We start from the raw sequence: 15,964 nt of genomic DNA, 5'->3' as shown, positions 1-15,964 counted from the left end.
CGGGTATGTTTGGAGGCTAGGTAAAGGCGTTAGTTGGGATTGGCATATTGTTGGCGGTGTTTCTCCGGCAAGAATGGGTGCTGGTGATGAGGATTTGGGAGGGCCGAGGAGGACTCTTGAGACGGGTGGCACTCTGGGATCCCAAACGGTCGGGTATGAAGGATGCCCGTGAGATGGGTCTTGATGAGGGGCAACACCGGAATGCCGATATGGACTCTAACCTACGGGACGCTTACGACTTTTCATTGTCAGGGCCATCCGTAGAGTGCGCTCGGCATGTTGGGCAAAGAGATTCTGGAGATCCACCTTACTACACTACCTGAGGATATACACGCACTGTAATGCACTGTAAAGAGTTCATGACACTGGCCTTGTTGAAGAAGCAGACGATGAAATCCTGGGCAAGATAAACAGAGATAGAGCCTACGTATGTTCAGTCGGGATATTATCAAGTGCTGGTGAGTGTGACACCTGCAAGTGTCTGGTGATGCTTGGGAAATTGAAGATAGCGGGGGACAACTCACACGGTGTCTTCCCACTTGACCCCTCCACTTCAACTTCACCTTAGCCTCACCCGTCTCACTCCTGAACTTGGCTCTTGAGATAGCCCATCAAGACACCATGAAATCATAGAATAACTCATATCATCACAATGGACAAACCACGCACCATCATCATCGGCATCAGCGGCTGCTCGTCCGGCGGCAAGACCACGCTGGCCCGCCTCCTCCGCGACCTGTTCCCCTCCACCTTCATCCTCCACGAGGACGACTTTTACAAGCCCGAGTCCGAGTAAGACTCACACCACACATACCTACCCCCTTATCCCAAGAGTATATCTCCTAACTCGGTGACAGACTCCCCATCACCCACGGCTTCTCAGACTGGGACTGTCCCGAAGCCATCTCCATCCCCGACCTCGAAGCCGCCCTCGTCCACATCCGCGAGACGGGCTCTCTACCAGTCAGTACCCCTGATACCACTACACCCACCACCACCAGCACTGATCCCAAACCGCCACCCATCTCCCGCCGTCTCTCCCACCGCTCCGACCACGGCTGCGTGTCCCTTCCCCCTTCCCTCCCATCATCACCACCATCAGAACCCCCTCCCCCAACCTCAACCTCCCCAACCCCGGGATCTGTAGAATATAAACACAAAGAGGGAAACGAACCCGGACTCACCACCTCAACCCCTTCTTTTCTTCCCACCCAAAAACAACAGGCCATGTTCGAATCCAAAGAACACCTCAACTCGGTCGGCGCAAGCCCCTTATCCCCCGCCCGGCGCGCGGCGATCCAGTCCAAAGTCACCGCCTGGCTCGAGCCGGGACAGCCGGGTTATCAAATCTTTTTTGGCGACTCCTCACCCTCCTCGACCAGCTCTTCAGATGGCACCACCACCATCAACCCCAACCCCAATCCCAATCCAACCCCAACAACAAAAACAAAAACGAAAATATGTCTACTAGAAGGCTTCCTCCTCTTCTCCCCACCCTCTTTTACCAACATCATGACCTCCCTCCTCGACATCCGCATCTTTCTGCGCGCCTCGCGCAACGCCGCCCTCGCCCGGCGAAAGGCGCGCGATGGCTACGTGACGCTCGAAGGCTTCTGGGCGGATCCGCCGGGGTATGTTGAGAAGGTCGTCTGGCCGAATTATGTGCGGTTGCATCGGTGGTTGTTTGTGCAGAGGAAGCCTTCGAAAGACCAGCCTGGTCAGGATGGTCATGATCATGAGCATGATCGTGATTGGCAGCGGGGGGATGGGGTTGATCAACGGAATGGGAAGGATGTTGGAAAAGGAGAGGAGGAGGAGGAGGATGTGGTGGATGGAGGAGAGCTGGATCGGGAGGTGTTGAAGCAAGCGGGGATCAACGCCATGGTAGATCGGGGCGAGGATGTCGAGTTTGGGGAGATGGCGGAGTGGGCGGTGGATTTGGTCATGAGAGAGTTGGAGAGGATAGTGTTGGGACGCGGGGAGGGTGGTGAGAAGGTGGATGGGTAGGGCAGTGACGCATGATGCATATCTAGGAACATACATACACACATCGGTACACAGCTGATGGAAGCTATAGGAAAGGGGATGGTAGTTCAGGTACTGATATGGAGGGAAGAAACTCATAGACCTTCATTGCTTCCATGCTCATTGTATGTGACACCCAAAAATATGTACAGCCAGAATGCAGTATACATCCAAGTTATCATCATCATTGCCGTTTCCAAAACCCCCAATCAATCACCCAACATTCCCCAAATACCTTTCAATCCCCACTCTCCAATGATATATGCTACCCCCACAACCCCTTAACGCCACGAATCATTCAGCGTCTGCGCGGCGCACTTGCCCTTGGACGACGCCGTCTGCAGGGTAATGCTCCTATTGGGGTCCGACTCCCAAGTGATCTTCCCGTTGGTGCCGACCTTGATATACTTGTACTGCACGGCCGAGCCCGTCGCCTTGATGGGCACCGTGATGCTCCAGAGGGGATCATTCGACTTGTACCCGCTGGCCGACAGGGTCACCGCCTTGGACGTGTCCCAGTTACCCAGCGCCGGCACGTTGCCAACCACCTTGATGGTCTCGCCCCACGCGGTCGACACGCGCTCGTTGAAGGTGACGTACACCTCGCTAGTATCCGCGCAGGCGGTCGGGTAGGGGGACGGGGAGGGCGCCGCGGAGGGGTTGGGGGTCTGCTTGGACGGGAACGAGGTGCTCGTGGCGGCGACGTAGGTGCCGGCGACCTCGATGCGAGAGCAGGTGGACGGCAGCTGGCTCTTGGCCACGCTGGCCCGCCAGCTCTGGGGGACGAGACCCGCGCGGCGGTCGATGGCCGAGAGGAAGGCCGAGTACGACCACGTCAGGTCGGCGGCCGAGTCGGGCTTGCCCGTGTTGCGGTCGTACTGCTCGGCGAGCGCGCCGTTGGACGGGGTGTACTTGGCCGCCACCTCGATGAAGCCGTCGGCGTAGGCCTTGACGGCGTTGACGATGTTGGTGAAGGTCGAGCTGCTCTTGGAGTAGGTGCCGGTGCTGACCGACGAGACAAGGTCGCGGAAGAAGGGCAGGGAGACCGAGGTCACGGTGATGGAGCCCTGCTTGTTCCACACGTAGATGGCGTCGTAGAGCTGCTCGGCGGCGGCAAAGTTGGCCAGGTACCACGGGTTGCCGTTGTAGTAGACGTCCTCCGAGTAGCGGCCGACAGCAACGGCCTTGCCCTGGGCGATGCCCTTGTTAATGGCGTAGAGGTTGCGGAACGAGTCGACATAGGCCTTGTGGTTGGCCAGGGCGCGCTCGCTGCAGGGCTGGAAGGTCAGGTTGTCGCAGCCGGCCTCAGGGTCGAAGTTGTGGATGGACGCCAGGATCGAGTTGGCGTCCTTGCCGGAGCGATACTCGCCGCCGTTGACTAGAAGGGTCAGCTAACGTTCCTTTCGATTTTTGTTGGTGTAGGGATCTTACTGTTGGAGACGACATAGTTGCCCTTGGAGTTCCAGAAGGCCTGCTGGAAGCACAGAACCTGAGGGGCGACGGTCATGCAGGCGCGGCACTCGGTGTCGAGCTGAGCGGCGAGGTAAGCACCCTCAGTCAGAGCTGTTTGGCGTCAGTGGCGTTCCGGTTATTATTCAATGAGAAACACTGAACAATAAATGACTCACCCCTGTGAGAGCTGGCGATGGTAAAGAACGAGCTGCCGGGGACCTCCTCCCAGAGATCGAAGCCGGTCTCGTTCCAGTACTGGGCCGTGTAGGCGAGATCGTTCTTGACGACGGGCCAGACGACGCTCTTGGCCGTGCTCTTGTAGCCGTTGGCGATCAGCCACTTGGCGTACTGGATGAGAGCGATGGCGCGCAGGGGCGGGCCGTCCCTCTGAGGGCGACCCCATTCGCCGGTGAAGGCAGTGAGGTCGACATTGAACTTGGCCTCACCGAGACCCGAGCCGTCGGCGAAGGTTCCTGAGGGGTTCGAGACCTGCTGCAGCTTGGCCTGCGACGCGACGTAGTTCTGGATGACGGTCTGCAGGGTGGTGTTGTAGTTGTGGCCAAGGGACTCGATGATGCCGGTGAGGACCAGGGCGGCATCACGGGTCCAGGTGAAGAAGTCTGGGTGTGGCGGTTAGCGGAAACTCTTTCATCTAAAACCTGTCTCTCGGGTCATTCAATGCCACGTACAAGGAGGGTCCGTCCTGGAAGGGCTGGCAATCACAACGCCGGCGGCGGCACCGGGAGCGGCTTTGCCGTTAGGGCCGATGTTGGCGAGCAGCTTGTTCCATGCGATGGACTTCTCGGTGTTGATGAAGGTATCAACGGCGGCGCGTTCCTGGAGGCGGGAGGAGCCGTGAGGCCGCCCGAAGGCAGACTGGACGGCAGAGCCCAGGACGAGGAGCTTGGAGAAGGTGTGCATGGCGGACAGGACGAGGTCGGAGGCGGTGACCGCTGAGAGGGAGAGCAGTTGAGCCTGGAGCTGCTGGACCACGAGTCCGAACATGATGGGCGAGGAGATGTCGTTCTTATTTATATACTAGTACTCATATGCTCCAGATGCTACCCTGTGATGGACTCTTCTCTCGTTGTCGTCATGGACTCTAGGTGTTGTCATGCGCATTTCCGGATTCGGTAACACCGCGAGGAGGAGACGCGATCCATGCCAGGGGGAGGCCAATCACCGCCAGGGGGAGAAGCACCTCAGCCTGGTTGGTCAGCTACCTACACGTGTAGACTCCGTCCTACACTCCCGGGAGCTGTCGTCGTTGCGGCGACATGCAAGGAAGGGCCGACATTCACAGGGCGCGGCGGCTTGGAAGAAGACGACTTCGGTGCTATTCTCTGGCGTGGATTCGACTCGGATTCGGCCGTTGGACGACTTGACGCCACTGCCACGGCCCTTGGTGTAACGGCAGGCCGGCGGTAGCCCTTGCTCAAGCTTGCTGGAGCTAGCTGGAGCTTGCTCTGGCCGTTGCACTCGGGCCACTGCTCGGGCGTGCCAAGGGGATGTGATGCCGGTGTGGGGTAGCGGGGGAGGTCAGAAGAGAAAACAAACCGTCATCCGGGGCCATCCGGGGGGTTAAGCGACGATCTCAAGGACAGAAAAACACCGATGTCTTGCCGGGCCATGGAGCCCATGGATCCTCTGACTTACATACATGCAAAACTCACTAACGCCGACTGCTACCCCAGATTCCCCAGTCTCACAACGGCTTGCAGATTTGGTTATGCGGAGTAGATTTCTGGGGAAACAGGGAATAGAAACGAGGAAGAAAGCTAGATTCCAAGGAGAACAGACCACTAGGTACGGACTAACCCCGGATTTTGGAAGACGAGGAAGTTTCCGTTTGCACGTGGGTGGCTGTGATCAGACAACGAACAGGCTGTAATACGTAGCTTCTTCTTCAAGAGAGCGGAAGGAACCGAGCACCGTGGAGCCGGTCGGGTGTTTTCCAGAAAACGCATAGACAACGGAAATGGAAGGCCCCAACCACATGTCGATCGAGCCCGGAGCAAGGAGACGGCCCAGAAGGGAAAGTACGATCCTTTCCTCTGGGACCTGGTACTCACGTGCTGTCAAAACTCTGTTCAGTCTGTTTCGGCCAAGCCCGCCAATTCTTCCAGGTTTTCCCAACTTTGTCACTTGAGAGCTAATCCATGGGAATGGAATTTCAGATGCGATCCTGTGTTCCAGTGTTGTTGTCCATGGGAGGGATGCCCGTCATCGCATCAACGACCTGGAGGGTCTACGGCATGTGTACGAGTACGTACTGACCACATGCAGGACATTAATTGGATCCTCCTCCTCACCACCCCCAACGACATCACGGTACCTGCCAAGCCCAAAACAAACCGCTCCCGACACTGGATTCTTTTCTGCATCCTCTCCTCCGCATGCTCTCTCCCCTTCCCCGGCCCCGCACCGCCTCAAATCGGCCCGTTGATGGTTGCTCGTAGGACCCGGCCTTCTCACTGCCGTCCCCGCACCGAGGGCCGAGCCTTGAGGTTGTTCTCCCTAGCGGGGTGTGGGGAACGGGTCCTTCGACCAACGGGGCAATCTTGGCCGGTCCCTCAACGGTTTGGGCTCAATGCCGCCATGCCGCGTCTTCACATGCTCCATCGTGTCCTGCGGCTTGGTGAAAAATAGGTCTTTTGCCTGTAGAAATGGAACTGATGACGGCAGAATCGATCCATGAAGGACGACAAAGCTGAAGCAGGTCCACATCCCAAGACTGCTATTCTCAACATTTGTCATGGTCGGTCCGCGATATCGCCGATGTGTCTGTCGACAACAAGCACGCGGAGGGGTGAGTCGAGTGGAAGACGGTCAAGAAATCAAGAGACAGAGAAATCACGGCAAAATCGATGTTCCATGACTCCAGATTACATCGACCATGTCATCCCTCTGCACGCACCAACCCCCAAACCCCTAAAATAACATGGTGGCAGAGCCTCATGCAGCAAACATTGGACCGACAATCACCGAACACAGCTCAAACATGCCCACAACGTCACGACAACACGGGAAACGGGAAAAGAGAAGCAAAATGTAGGCAAGCCATGGTTTCCCCCAGCCCCATTGACCGACGGTCTCGGCGAACGGCTTGGAATATGGCGTCTCCTAAATCATCCGCCTTCACCCTGCTCAAGCCTTGCGGCGAACGGGGATCCGACGGAGTTCGGTTGCTCTTGGATCTGTCGGTTGGAAATTGACATCATGGGAGAAGTGAGATGGCTCCTTGGTTCACCGAACTGCCTCAGCAATCGACCCTGACCACCCGAGGGCAGCAGAGGATCGCTGGGCACAGATCCGTTGTTGTGTGAGAAAAGAAGAGAAGAGGAAGAATCTCTCGGAAACGCGTGCTCAAATACCCGCGAATTTTTTTTGGCAGAGTGGGGCCTGCAGCCGTGCCCCTCTTATCTTATCGCTGCTTCTGGTGCCTGCAGGCGTGCATTGACCATGTTCCCGTCTGTCTGTCTGCACAGTGAGGACAGCAAGTGGATCTCTCTGCTTGGCTTCGCGACTGTTCCGACTTCACATCACTGTCCAGTCCATCTCCAACAAACAGTCCACCCGCCCAACCCTACGACGAGACGGACGGACAGACAGCCAACATGGACGCCGCATCCATCCAAGAAATCAACAAGGTCCGCCTGGCAATGGGCATGAAGCCCTTGCCCGTGCCAGGCGAGGCGCCCGCAGCCAAGCAACCCACCCCGGAACCCGAGATTGGCGACGACGGACGCACCGTCAGCACCCTCGAGACCCGCGAAGCCGCCGCCTACGAGAACTTCAAGAAGGTCCGCGAGGCCGAAGAGGCCAAGCGCAAGCGCGAGGCGAAAGCCGCCGCCATCAAAAAGGCCCGCGAGCTGGCCCAGCGCACCGCAGTTCTAGACGGCAAGGGCCTGGCCGACGACGACGATGACGATCTCGATGTCAAATCCTGGCTCAAGAACCAGAAGAAGCGCCAAAAGAAAATCGAAGCGGCGAGGAAGGCTCAGGAGGAGAAGGAAGCTGCAGAGGCCGCCAAGGCCGCGGAGCATACGGCCGCGGATCTTGCTGGGGTCAAGGTCGCGCACGACCTGTCGGAGTTTCTTGGTGCCGAGGAGCATATCCTTACGCTCAAGGATACGGGAGTGCTGGAGAATGAGGAGGAGGGCGACGAGCTGGAGAACTTGGCGCTGCGCGAGCAGGAGAAGCTCCAGGAGCGGCTGGACCTCAAGAAGAAGCGGCCGACGTACGATCCGAATGATATGGACGAGACGGGCCAGATTGGTGGGGTTCTGTCCAAGTACGACGAAGAGATTTACGGAAAGAAAAAGAAGGCGTTTACGCTCGACGCGGCGGCGAAAGCGGTTGAGTCAAATGAGCTGGAGGAAATCCTCGCGGCACCGGTCCAGAGGAAAATTAAGGTGGATATGGACGAACTCGGTGAGTGTCTACAGCGCCGGTACTGCCGTGGCATGAGCTCTATGCTAACTCTCAATGCAGAAGATGCGCCACCACCAACAACCTCCGACTACCTCGACCCGTCCGAGATCAAGGTCAAGAAGCCCAAAAAGAAAAAGAGCAAATCAAGGAGACAGAAAGACGACGAGGACGCGTTATTCCCAGGCGACACAGTCGACGGCGGCGGCGGTGGCGACCAGCCGGACCAGGAGATGGAGATCGACTCCGCGCCCCTCGCCGTTCCCAAGAAGCGTAAGATTGTTGACGACAGCTTCGTGGACGACGAGGATCTACAAGCCTCGCTCGCCCTCCAACGCCGGGAAGCGCTCAAGAAACGAAAGAAGCTCCGCCCGGAGGATATCGCCCGGCAATTACGCGAGGAATCCGCCAACGGGCAGGACGGGGCCGACGGGGAAGGGGAAGAGGACAAGGGCATGGTGATGGACGAAATCAGCCGCTTCGTCGACGGCCTGCGCGCCGAGCCCGAGGAAGAGCGCAAGCCGCGCCGCTCAAAATCCGCATCCATGCCCCCACCGTCCGCACCAACCGCCATGCAAGGCAACGACTCCTCAGACGAAGAAATGGGCGACGCCGCCGAGCACCCCCACTCCCGCTCGCCCAGCCCCTTACCCGACGTCCCCGCCACCGGCGTCGAGGAGGAGAAAACCGTCGCCCAAGGCCTGGGCGCGACCCTCCAGCTCCTGCGCGACAGGCACCTCATCGAAGAAGGCCGCGGCGCCGAGCTCAACGAAAAATACCGCCAGCGGCAGCGCTTCCTTCTCGAGCTGCGCCGGCGCATGGACCTGTTCGATCAGGAAGCCAAGGCGCAGCGCGAGCGCGACCGTGCCAGCGGGCGCCTCGACCGCATGTCTGCGCGCGAGCGCGAGGAGTGGCAGCGCCAGCAGAACGCGCTGCGCGAGCAGCACCACGCGCGCGTGCTCGACCAGCTGTACCGCGAAGGGTACCGCCCGGAGGTGGAGATCAAGTATGTGGACGCGGACGGCAGGAGGTTGGGCCAGAAGGAGGCGTTCAAGGAGCTGTCGCACCAGTTCCACGGCAAAGGCAGCGGCAAGGGAAAGACGGATAAGAAGCTCAAGAAGCTGGCCGAGGAGAAGAGGAGGATGGCGGAGAGTATGTTGGATGCCAGCCAGAACGTGGGCATGAGCTCGGCGGCGTCGCATCAGACGAAGAAGAGGAGGGAGGCGGGCGTGAGGTTGGCTTAGGCGGATGGATGGGTATATTTAGAGAGAGGGCGGGAAAGCTGGGAAGGCGGTCATTCATCATGGGAAAGGAGGCCGCTGCTGTGTGGGAACACGGGGGAACAACAACATATACAAAGGTGCTTACACCCTTTTTCCTCTACGTTTTTTCTTTTTCAAATACTCAGAGAGGATTATTATTTGTGCTGACATGGCATGAGCAAGCAAGCAACGCAGAAGGGTCAAGGTAAGGAAAGACGTAGAGAGAGCCCGGCCCAGGCATAGGTGCTCCCACGACGTGACCCTTCCAAGGTGCGGATTGCTCGGTGATCCGAGCCAATGCTGTGTCCTATATGTGTCTTGGTGAAAGTAGTGTCTGAATGCCGTGATACACATGCCAGAACCACCTAAGAGTCTTAGAGAGGACGATGGTAGGTCCAATGACATTATCATGTGAGGCGGGAATAATATACCGATCCTGGATATATGATCAAGTCAGGTATTTGCTGGGATGAGTATTCCAAGCTGCTGTTACAGCCCTGGAGACACCAACAAAATGTTAATAGATCGTTGCCATCCCGACCAGATTTTAGATAGCAAGAAAGAGACAATCCATTCCAAAACTCATGGAGAGCAGGACAAGAATCTTCCCTCTTCTCACTGGTCAAGGAGGCACAGCAGTTGAGGAGATACTCTGTAGGTCAGGTACTCGGGCAGCGACGAATGTTGCCCCATTTCAGGAACAACACCCCAGATCACCATCATCATCATCACCACCACCACAATCATCATGACTCAGGTATTCAGCACGTCTCTTGTTCAAGAAGCAAACAACAGAAACGTTGATCAAGCCATTCTAAACATGCAAGCCATCATCATTAACACACATTACTAACATACGGCGTAACCCTCCACTCTGCCCGCCCTCTCTCATGAACTAGACAGCAGAGCCAGAGACAGAGAGGAAAGAAGAGGAGAGGAAAACAGCGAGAAAAAAAGACCTAGGAGGCTCTTCCTCCTCACCCCCTCCACCAAGCCACCACCCCCAACACAAACACACAAACCAACACATCCCCCCTGACCGTCGCCCACACCTCGGCGTAGCGCATCACCAGCTCGGCCCGCGCCTTCAGATGCGGCGGCAAAAACCCGGCCAAAGCACCCACCAGCCCCGTTCCTTGCCCAGAAGAAGAATCCAACCTGCTCCTGCCGCGATCCACAAACCACCTCGTCCCCAGCAGCAGCGCTTCCGCGGTGGCAAAGGCGTAGAAGAACGTCTTCCTCTTGGTTTCATCCTCTTCCGAGGAGAGGGTGATACCCAGCGCGGCCTGCTCCCGCGCGAACTTGCTCCCGTTGAAGGGTGTGAAGAAGGCGATGTACAGCGCCAGAGCGAGGGCGGTCAGGGTGTGCAGCACCTTCCATATCACCGACCCTTTGTTGCCCGCTTGAGCTTGCTGTGCTTGCTGGCCCACCCCAGCTCCAACCCCAGCGCCGGGAGGTACCGCGCCCGCGCCCGCAAACGGATTCCCCGCACCGGGACCGCCAGTGCCGGCACCGCCGCCGAGCATCTGCATCATCAACTTCAACATCGGGTCTTCCTCCTGTCCTGGCGCACCAACACCAAGTCCACCACCAAGACCGGGCCCAGCAGGGCCAGCAGCCGGACCAGCACCAGCACCAGCTCCCGGGAGTGTGGGAGTACCCCGCGCGGACGCCAGCGCGGACGGGGTGTCGAAACCGAGCATCATCCGGCGGAGCTGCGCGTCATCCAGAACCGGGCCATCGTTGTTTTGTCCCGGAGGTATGCGCGGGGTGGTTTGGGGCTGGTAAAAGTGCTGGGAGATGTCGACTTCCGCCGGGTCGGGGTGTGTTTTTGCCTGAGGTTGTTGTTGAGGCTGTTGGTCGGTCGCAGTCATGGTGGTGGCGGCGGCAGCGGCGGGGGCTGTCGCTTGTTCGCCTGAGCTGCTAACAACGCTAGAGCTGGACGAGCGGATGGTGGGTGGCGGGTCTGGAAAAGTTGATTCAACCACATGTTAGTAATGCCCGCTCGCTCGCCGAGGTCCATATCACCGCCCACATAAATCGCAAACACATATATACACATACGCCAGGGCTGCCGCGATGGTGATCAACCATGGACGCAAAGTGCAAACAAAACAACAGAAAACCAAAACTTACCCCTCGGCACACCACTCGCCAACCCAGTAATCCTATTCAACCGATCCCCCGCGCCTGCTTTGATCTTCGCCTCGCGGCGGGCCTTGCGCAGGCGGCGAGCTTCTTCCTCGCGGGCGGCGGCCGCGGCGGCTTCGGCCTCGGTGAGTTCTGCCATGTTTCCTTGTAACTCGACTCGACTCGACTCGAGTCTGTCTGTCAGTGGTTGTTGGATGCGACTCTTCGGGAGGGATGTGAGGTATGACGATTTGTTTGTTTGCTTGTTTGTTGGTGCTCAACAGGTGAGGATGTGCCGAGTCAGTTGACGTCGACGTGGTTGTTTGAGCTGGTTGGACAATGCAAAGAGGCCGCCACGAGACAACAGCTTACACAGTATAGGGCTTATCTTATCGTAGCTTAGCGCAGGGCGGGATGCCCGGAGGACAGGGTTAGGGTTCACTTGGCGGATACAGAGCCTCAACGCCAACATCAAAAGTCATCAACACCAAACTGACCGACCCGGCAAACCCGTATCGACATCGAGAGAGGAACATCTTGAACTGCCAAAAGTAACTTTACCAATCGCATTCATCAGCACCTGTCTACATTCTGATCCTCCCCACTCCAAGCTCCCCTCAGCCCCTTTTCTCAACCCCCTTCCCTCTCTAACCTTTCCCTCCTCAAGGCGTCGCCTTACTCATGCTAATCAACCTCTTAAACCCGGTCTGCACACACAGCTGTTAGCACACATTCCAGAGAACTCAATAAAATCACTAGCAAATCAAAAACACTTACCATCCACTGCCCACACTCATCCATCTTCTCCCTCAAAATCTCCGTCTGGATCCGGTGCGCCTCCTCGTAATTCTTGGCCGCCATCGCCTCCGCCGCCCGCGTCAGCTGCTCGATCGTGTCCGGCTTGACCAGCTCGCCGTTGTTGATGTGGTCAAACAGGATCCCCAGCCGCTTCTGCGTGTCCCGCACCTGCGGCGCAAACGTCGCCGGCGCCTTGGCCGCCACCCGCTTCATGTCCTGCTCGAGCAGCTCCACCAGCCGCTGCGCGCTCGGCGGGATGTTGGACCTATCCCCCGGCGGGCGCCGCTCGGCCGCAGGCTTGGGCGGCGAGGTCGGCGCCGGCTGGGCCGCTGCTGGGCGCGGGGACGCGGTGGCCCCCGTTGCCGGAGGAGGACCAGCGCGGGGCGGACCGCCGGCGGCAGGGGGAGGGCCCGCTTTAGGCGGCGGGCCGATCGGAGGACGCGAAGCTGCCGCCGCCGGTGGCGGAACGCTCGCGAACTGCTGCGCCGGTTGCGCCGGGGGTGGGGCGTACGGGTTGGCCGCCGGAGGAGGAGGCAGGCCAGAAGCGGTAGGGGGCTGTCCGTAGGCCGGCTGCGATGGCGGAGCAGGGGCCGGCGCATACCGGTTGGACGGTGGCGGCGCGGCAGGAGGGGGATTGTAAGGCGACGCGGTGCGAGGAGCCGGGGGGACCATGGGAGAAGGCAACCCGCTGCCTACCGGTTGTGGCGGAGGAGGCACGTACGGGTTGGTCGACGCGTTGGACGTAACAGACGACGGCCGGGGAGGGTAGTGGCCGGCCGGCGGCGGTCCGCTCGGCGGCGGCGACGTCACGTTGCGAGGCGGCCCGGCCTTGGGAGGCGGCGGGGGCGGGGTCGGCGCGCTCCGCTGGTACCCGCCCAGCGGCGGAGGTGTCTGGCCAGGGAAGGGCGCAGTCACCGGCGCCACGCTCGGCGTGCTCTTACGCACAGGCGGCTTCACCACCATGGGCACATCGTTCCAGTTACCCGTGTCCTTCCTGGTAGCCGCGGGAGGCGGGCCCGTGCTCCTAGGAGGCGGCGGAGTGGGCTGCGCGTATGGTTGGGGCGGCGCATACCCGCCAACGGACGGAGGAGATGGCATGTAGCCAGTGGCGGCCGGTGCGTACGGGGACGCGCCCGTCGGCGGCACATACTGTTGGGTAGTGGCGGCCGGAGGGGCATACGGGTTCGGGGCCGGCGCCGGCGCCGGAGAGGACGATTGAATGAGATTTGGACCCGACGGCGCGTACGGGTTCGACGACACCGGTGGCTGGTAGCCGACGGTCGCGGCGGCGGCAGCACGTGGCGCTGTACGAGCGGTGGAGGCCACCGAGGCCGCGCGCTGCGCGGCAGCCGGAGCCGCCTTCTGCGTGGCGAGCCGGACGCGGTTCCTGGCCACCTCGGCGGCGGGGTAGTGGGTCGGGAGGAGATCCAGATACCTCTGAGCCACGGCGAGGTGGCCCTGGGACGCCACAATCTCGGCATACTCGACGTACTTGTCGTACAGGTTGGCCAGCTTCCAGCCCTCGCGGAGCTCCTTCTCGCCGTCCTCGAACTTGGTAACGTGGCGGAAGACGGTAACCTTCTCGATGAAGTGCTGCAGCGCGCGGGCGTGGATCGAGAAGCTCGAGTCGTTGGTGGCCTCCTGCAGCCCGGCCTGCTCCGTCTCGCTGAGCTCGGCAAGCCAGATGTCGAGCACCTTGTCCAGCTTGGAGCCCACCAGGTAGCAGAAGGAGGCGTCCTTGCGCGAGCCCGACTCGTGGATGCGGTCGCCGAGGGCCTCGCAGAGGTCGGGGAACTCGGACGGCTCGGCAAAGGTGCAGAGCGTAACCATGGTCTCCTTCCAGTTGTCCAGATCCGCGTTGTACACCACATCCCACAGGTTCTTGTTCAGCACGGAGCTGATGAGGCGCAGGTAGCTCGGGGAGCCCTTCTTTTGCGCGAGGTAGGCGCTTTGCACCTTGTCCACCAGCTCCTTGCCGCCGCAGTTGGCCAGGATGAAGGCGTCGGCAATGCGGTCCTGCTTCAGGGCGAGATCGACTGCCTTCTCAAAGTTGCCCAGAATGATGGCTTTGGTGATGGCGTCCTCAGCAGCATCGCCCTCGCCCAGGAGCCGGAACGGATTGTCCGTCTTGGCGCCCTTGGCCGCAGCGAGGTCCGACAGGAAATCGTCGCCCTCGTCGCCGTCCGCCCACATGCTCGACACGCGCTTGTGCTTCTTGGCCGCATCGCCGTTCGCTTTTGGCGGCTCCAGGCTGGTGGCCTTGTCCTTGGCCTCCTCCGCCTCCTCGTCATCCTTCTGGTCCCCTGAAGACTCATCCTCCTCGGTCTTGGAAAAGCCCAGATAGTCGAGGATCTTGGTGCGTCCATCCGACTCGCTCAGCGTCTTGAGCACCAGCCAGTCGGCCTTCTCCTCCTCCGTCTTGGCCTCGGCCGCGCGCGAGTCGCAGATGCCCGCAATGTCCCCGCTCCGGAATGCCTCCTCAAACTTGTCGGTGGCGGACCCGATGTCCGAGTCGACTGTGAAGCCCGTGATCTGAATCTTAGACGACCGGGGATGTCCGGCAGGAGTGTCGTTCTTGCGGAAGATGACAAGCTTGCCGCCGTAGCCGAACGAAACGCCAACGGGACGCTCGAGCCAGACGGGGGCGCGGGGCAGGGAGAAGGAAGGACCCTGGATCTGAGACGGGGCCTTGGAGAAGAAGTCATCGTCGTCGGTGGCAGACTGAGCCGCGGGCACGGCGGTGGGGTTCGTGTTCTGCAGGGTGTGGATGGTGATCTTGCCGTCGAACGAGGCGATGGCGACCAGGTTGGGGTTGGTCGGGTCGAAGCGCGTCATGAAGGTCCAGTTGGTGGCCTCGGGGAACTCGCCGTAGCGCTCGCCCGTCTGGGGGTTCCAGACGAGGGCGCGGTTGTCCTTGCCGCACGACACGAGCAGACCGGGATCCTGCTGGCACCACGACAGGGCGAGGATGCCTTGGTCGTGGCCCTGCAGGGTCCGCTCGGGAGCCTGGGAGTTGCGGAGGTTCCACAGCAGGACGACGGGAGTGTTGTCGTCCGAGGTGCCGGTGAGGAGGTTGGTGGAGTTGTTGGGGTCCCAGGCGAGGGCGCTCACAGGCTTGCGGTTGTTGTTGAGGGTCAGCGACGCCTTCTTGGTCTTGAGGTCCCAGACGGTCACGAAGCCGCCGGCGCTGCCGGTGGCCAAAATGTTGGAGACCTTGCGGTTCCAGGCGATCGCCTCGATGTCGTGGGCGGCGGCGGTGCCGAGGCGGAAAGCGGTCGACGGGTCGTTGACGTCCCAGACGAACAGCTCTCCCTTAGCGCCGGCGGTAGCGAGCACTTGCGGGCGGAGGGGGTTGAACTGGAGGGCCTTGATTGGGCCGGTATGCCTGGTTTCGCGGGCAATCAGGGCGTCGTCGTCGCCGGCAATGAGCTTTGCGGCGTCCCAGAGCTGGAGCGAGCCGTCCTCCATGGCGCCGGCGATGACGCCGCGGGGGTGCTCATCGCTGGCGGCGCCCCAGGCTATGTCATAGAAGCTGCCGGACTCTGGCGTCAGCAATTCGCCCTGTGACGGACCATACATGGTGGATGTGTTTGTTCGGCGCAGCATACCGAGACTCGGTGCTGATGCCGGTGACAGGCTGCAGCTCGAGGGACTGATCTTGGGCGTCGAGGTTGAGATCCCATAGCTCAAGCTTGGTCTCGTCCGAGAAGTCGGCATCGACGGCGCCGGACCGGGTGCCCGTGACCAGGACGGGGACGGAGAACGGGGCCCAGGCGAAGGCCGCAGTCCGCGGAATCTCTCTCAGCCGGACCATGGCGTCGGCTGGGCTTGGGGTAGACGACGAGAGAACGAGGGATCGATCGAGG

The 15,964-nt window shown here is 60.1% G+C and overlaps 5 protein-coding genes across 5 annotated transcripts; 2 read left to right on the top strand and 3 right to left on the bottom strand.

Moving 5' to 3' along the window:
* Positions 1–652: 652 nt before the first annotated feature.
* Positions 653–2,007, top strand: VTJ04DRAFT_8786 (uncharacterized protein; the record flags this gene model as incomplete). Its single annotated transcript, XM_069367260.1, has 3 exons — positions 653–792; positions 858–963; positions 1,225–2,007. The coding sequence occupies 3 exons, from the start codon at positions 653–655 to the stop codon at positions 2,005–2,007; spliced, it is 1,029 nt and encodes a 342-aa protein (XP_069215607.1).
* A 299-nt stretch (positions 2,008–2,306) lies between these two features.
* VTJ04DRAFT_8785 (uncharacterized protein) lies at positions 2,307–4,482 on the bottom strand (the record flags this gene model as incomplete). The annotated part of the gene is made up of 4 exons (XM_069367259.1): positions 2,307–3,403; positions 3,457–3,588; positions 3,654–4,097; positions 4,167–4,482. The coding sequence occupies 4 exons, from the start codon at positions 4,480–4,482 to the stop codon at positions 2,307–2,309; spliced, it is 1,989 nt and encodes a 662-aa protein (XP_069215606.1).
* A 2,612-nt stretch (positions 4,483–7,094) lies between these two features.
* Positions 7,095–9,152, top strand: VTJ04DRAFT_8784 (uncharacterized protein; the record flags this gene model as incomplete). Its single annotated transcript, XM_069367258.1, has 2 exons — positions 7,095–7,911; positions 7,972–9,152. The coding sequence occupies 2 exons, from the start codon at positions 7,095–7,097 to the stop codon at positions 9,150–9,152; spliced, it is 1,998 nt and encodes a 665-aa protein (XP_069215605.1).
* Positions 9,153–10,147: 995 nt separating this feature from the next.
* VTJ04DRAFT_8783 (uncharacterized protein) lies at positions 10,148–11,460 on the bottom strand (the record flags this gene model as incomplete). The annotated part of the gene is made up of 2 exons (XM_069367257.1): positions 10,148–11,136; positions 11,307–11,460. The coding sequence occupies 2 exons, from the start codon at positions 11,458–11,460 to the stop codon at positions 10,148–10,150; spliced, it is 1,143 nt and encodes a 380-aa protein (XP_069215604.1).
* A 502-nt stretch (positions 11,461–11,962) lies between these two features.
* VTJ04DRAFT_8782 (uncharacterized protein) lies at positions 11,963–15,912 on the bottom strand (the record flags this gene model as incomplete). The annotated part of the gene is made up of 3 exons (XM_069367256.1): positions 11,963–12,007; positions 12,078–15,630; positions 15,707–15,912. The coding sequence occupies 3 exons, from the start codon at positions 15,910–15,912 to the stop codon at positions 11,963–11,965; spliced, it is 3,804 nt and encodes a 1,267-aa protein (XP_069215603.1).
* Positions 15,913–15,964: the final 52 nt, after the last annotated feature.

Source organism: Mycothermus thermophilus (assembly GCF_041956435.1).
Source record: "Mycothermus thermophilus strain CBS 625.91 unplaced genomic scaffold VTJ04scaffold_6, whole genome shotgun sequence".
NCBI classification, from domain to species: domain Eukaryota; kingdom Fungi; phylum Ascomycota; class Sordariomycetes; order Sordariales; family Chaetomiaceae; genus Mycothermus; species Mycothermus thermophilus.
This window is presented reverse-complemented; position numbering and strand designations above follow the sequence as displayed.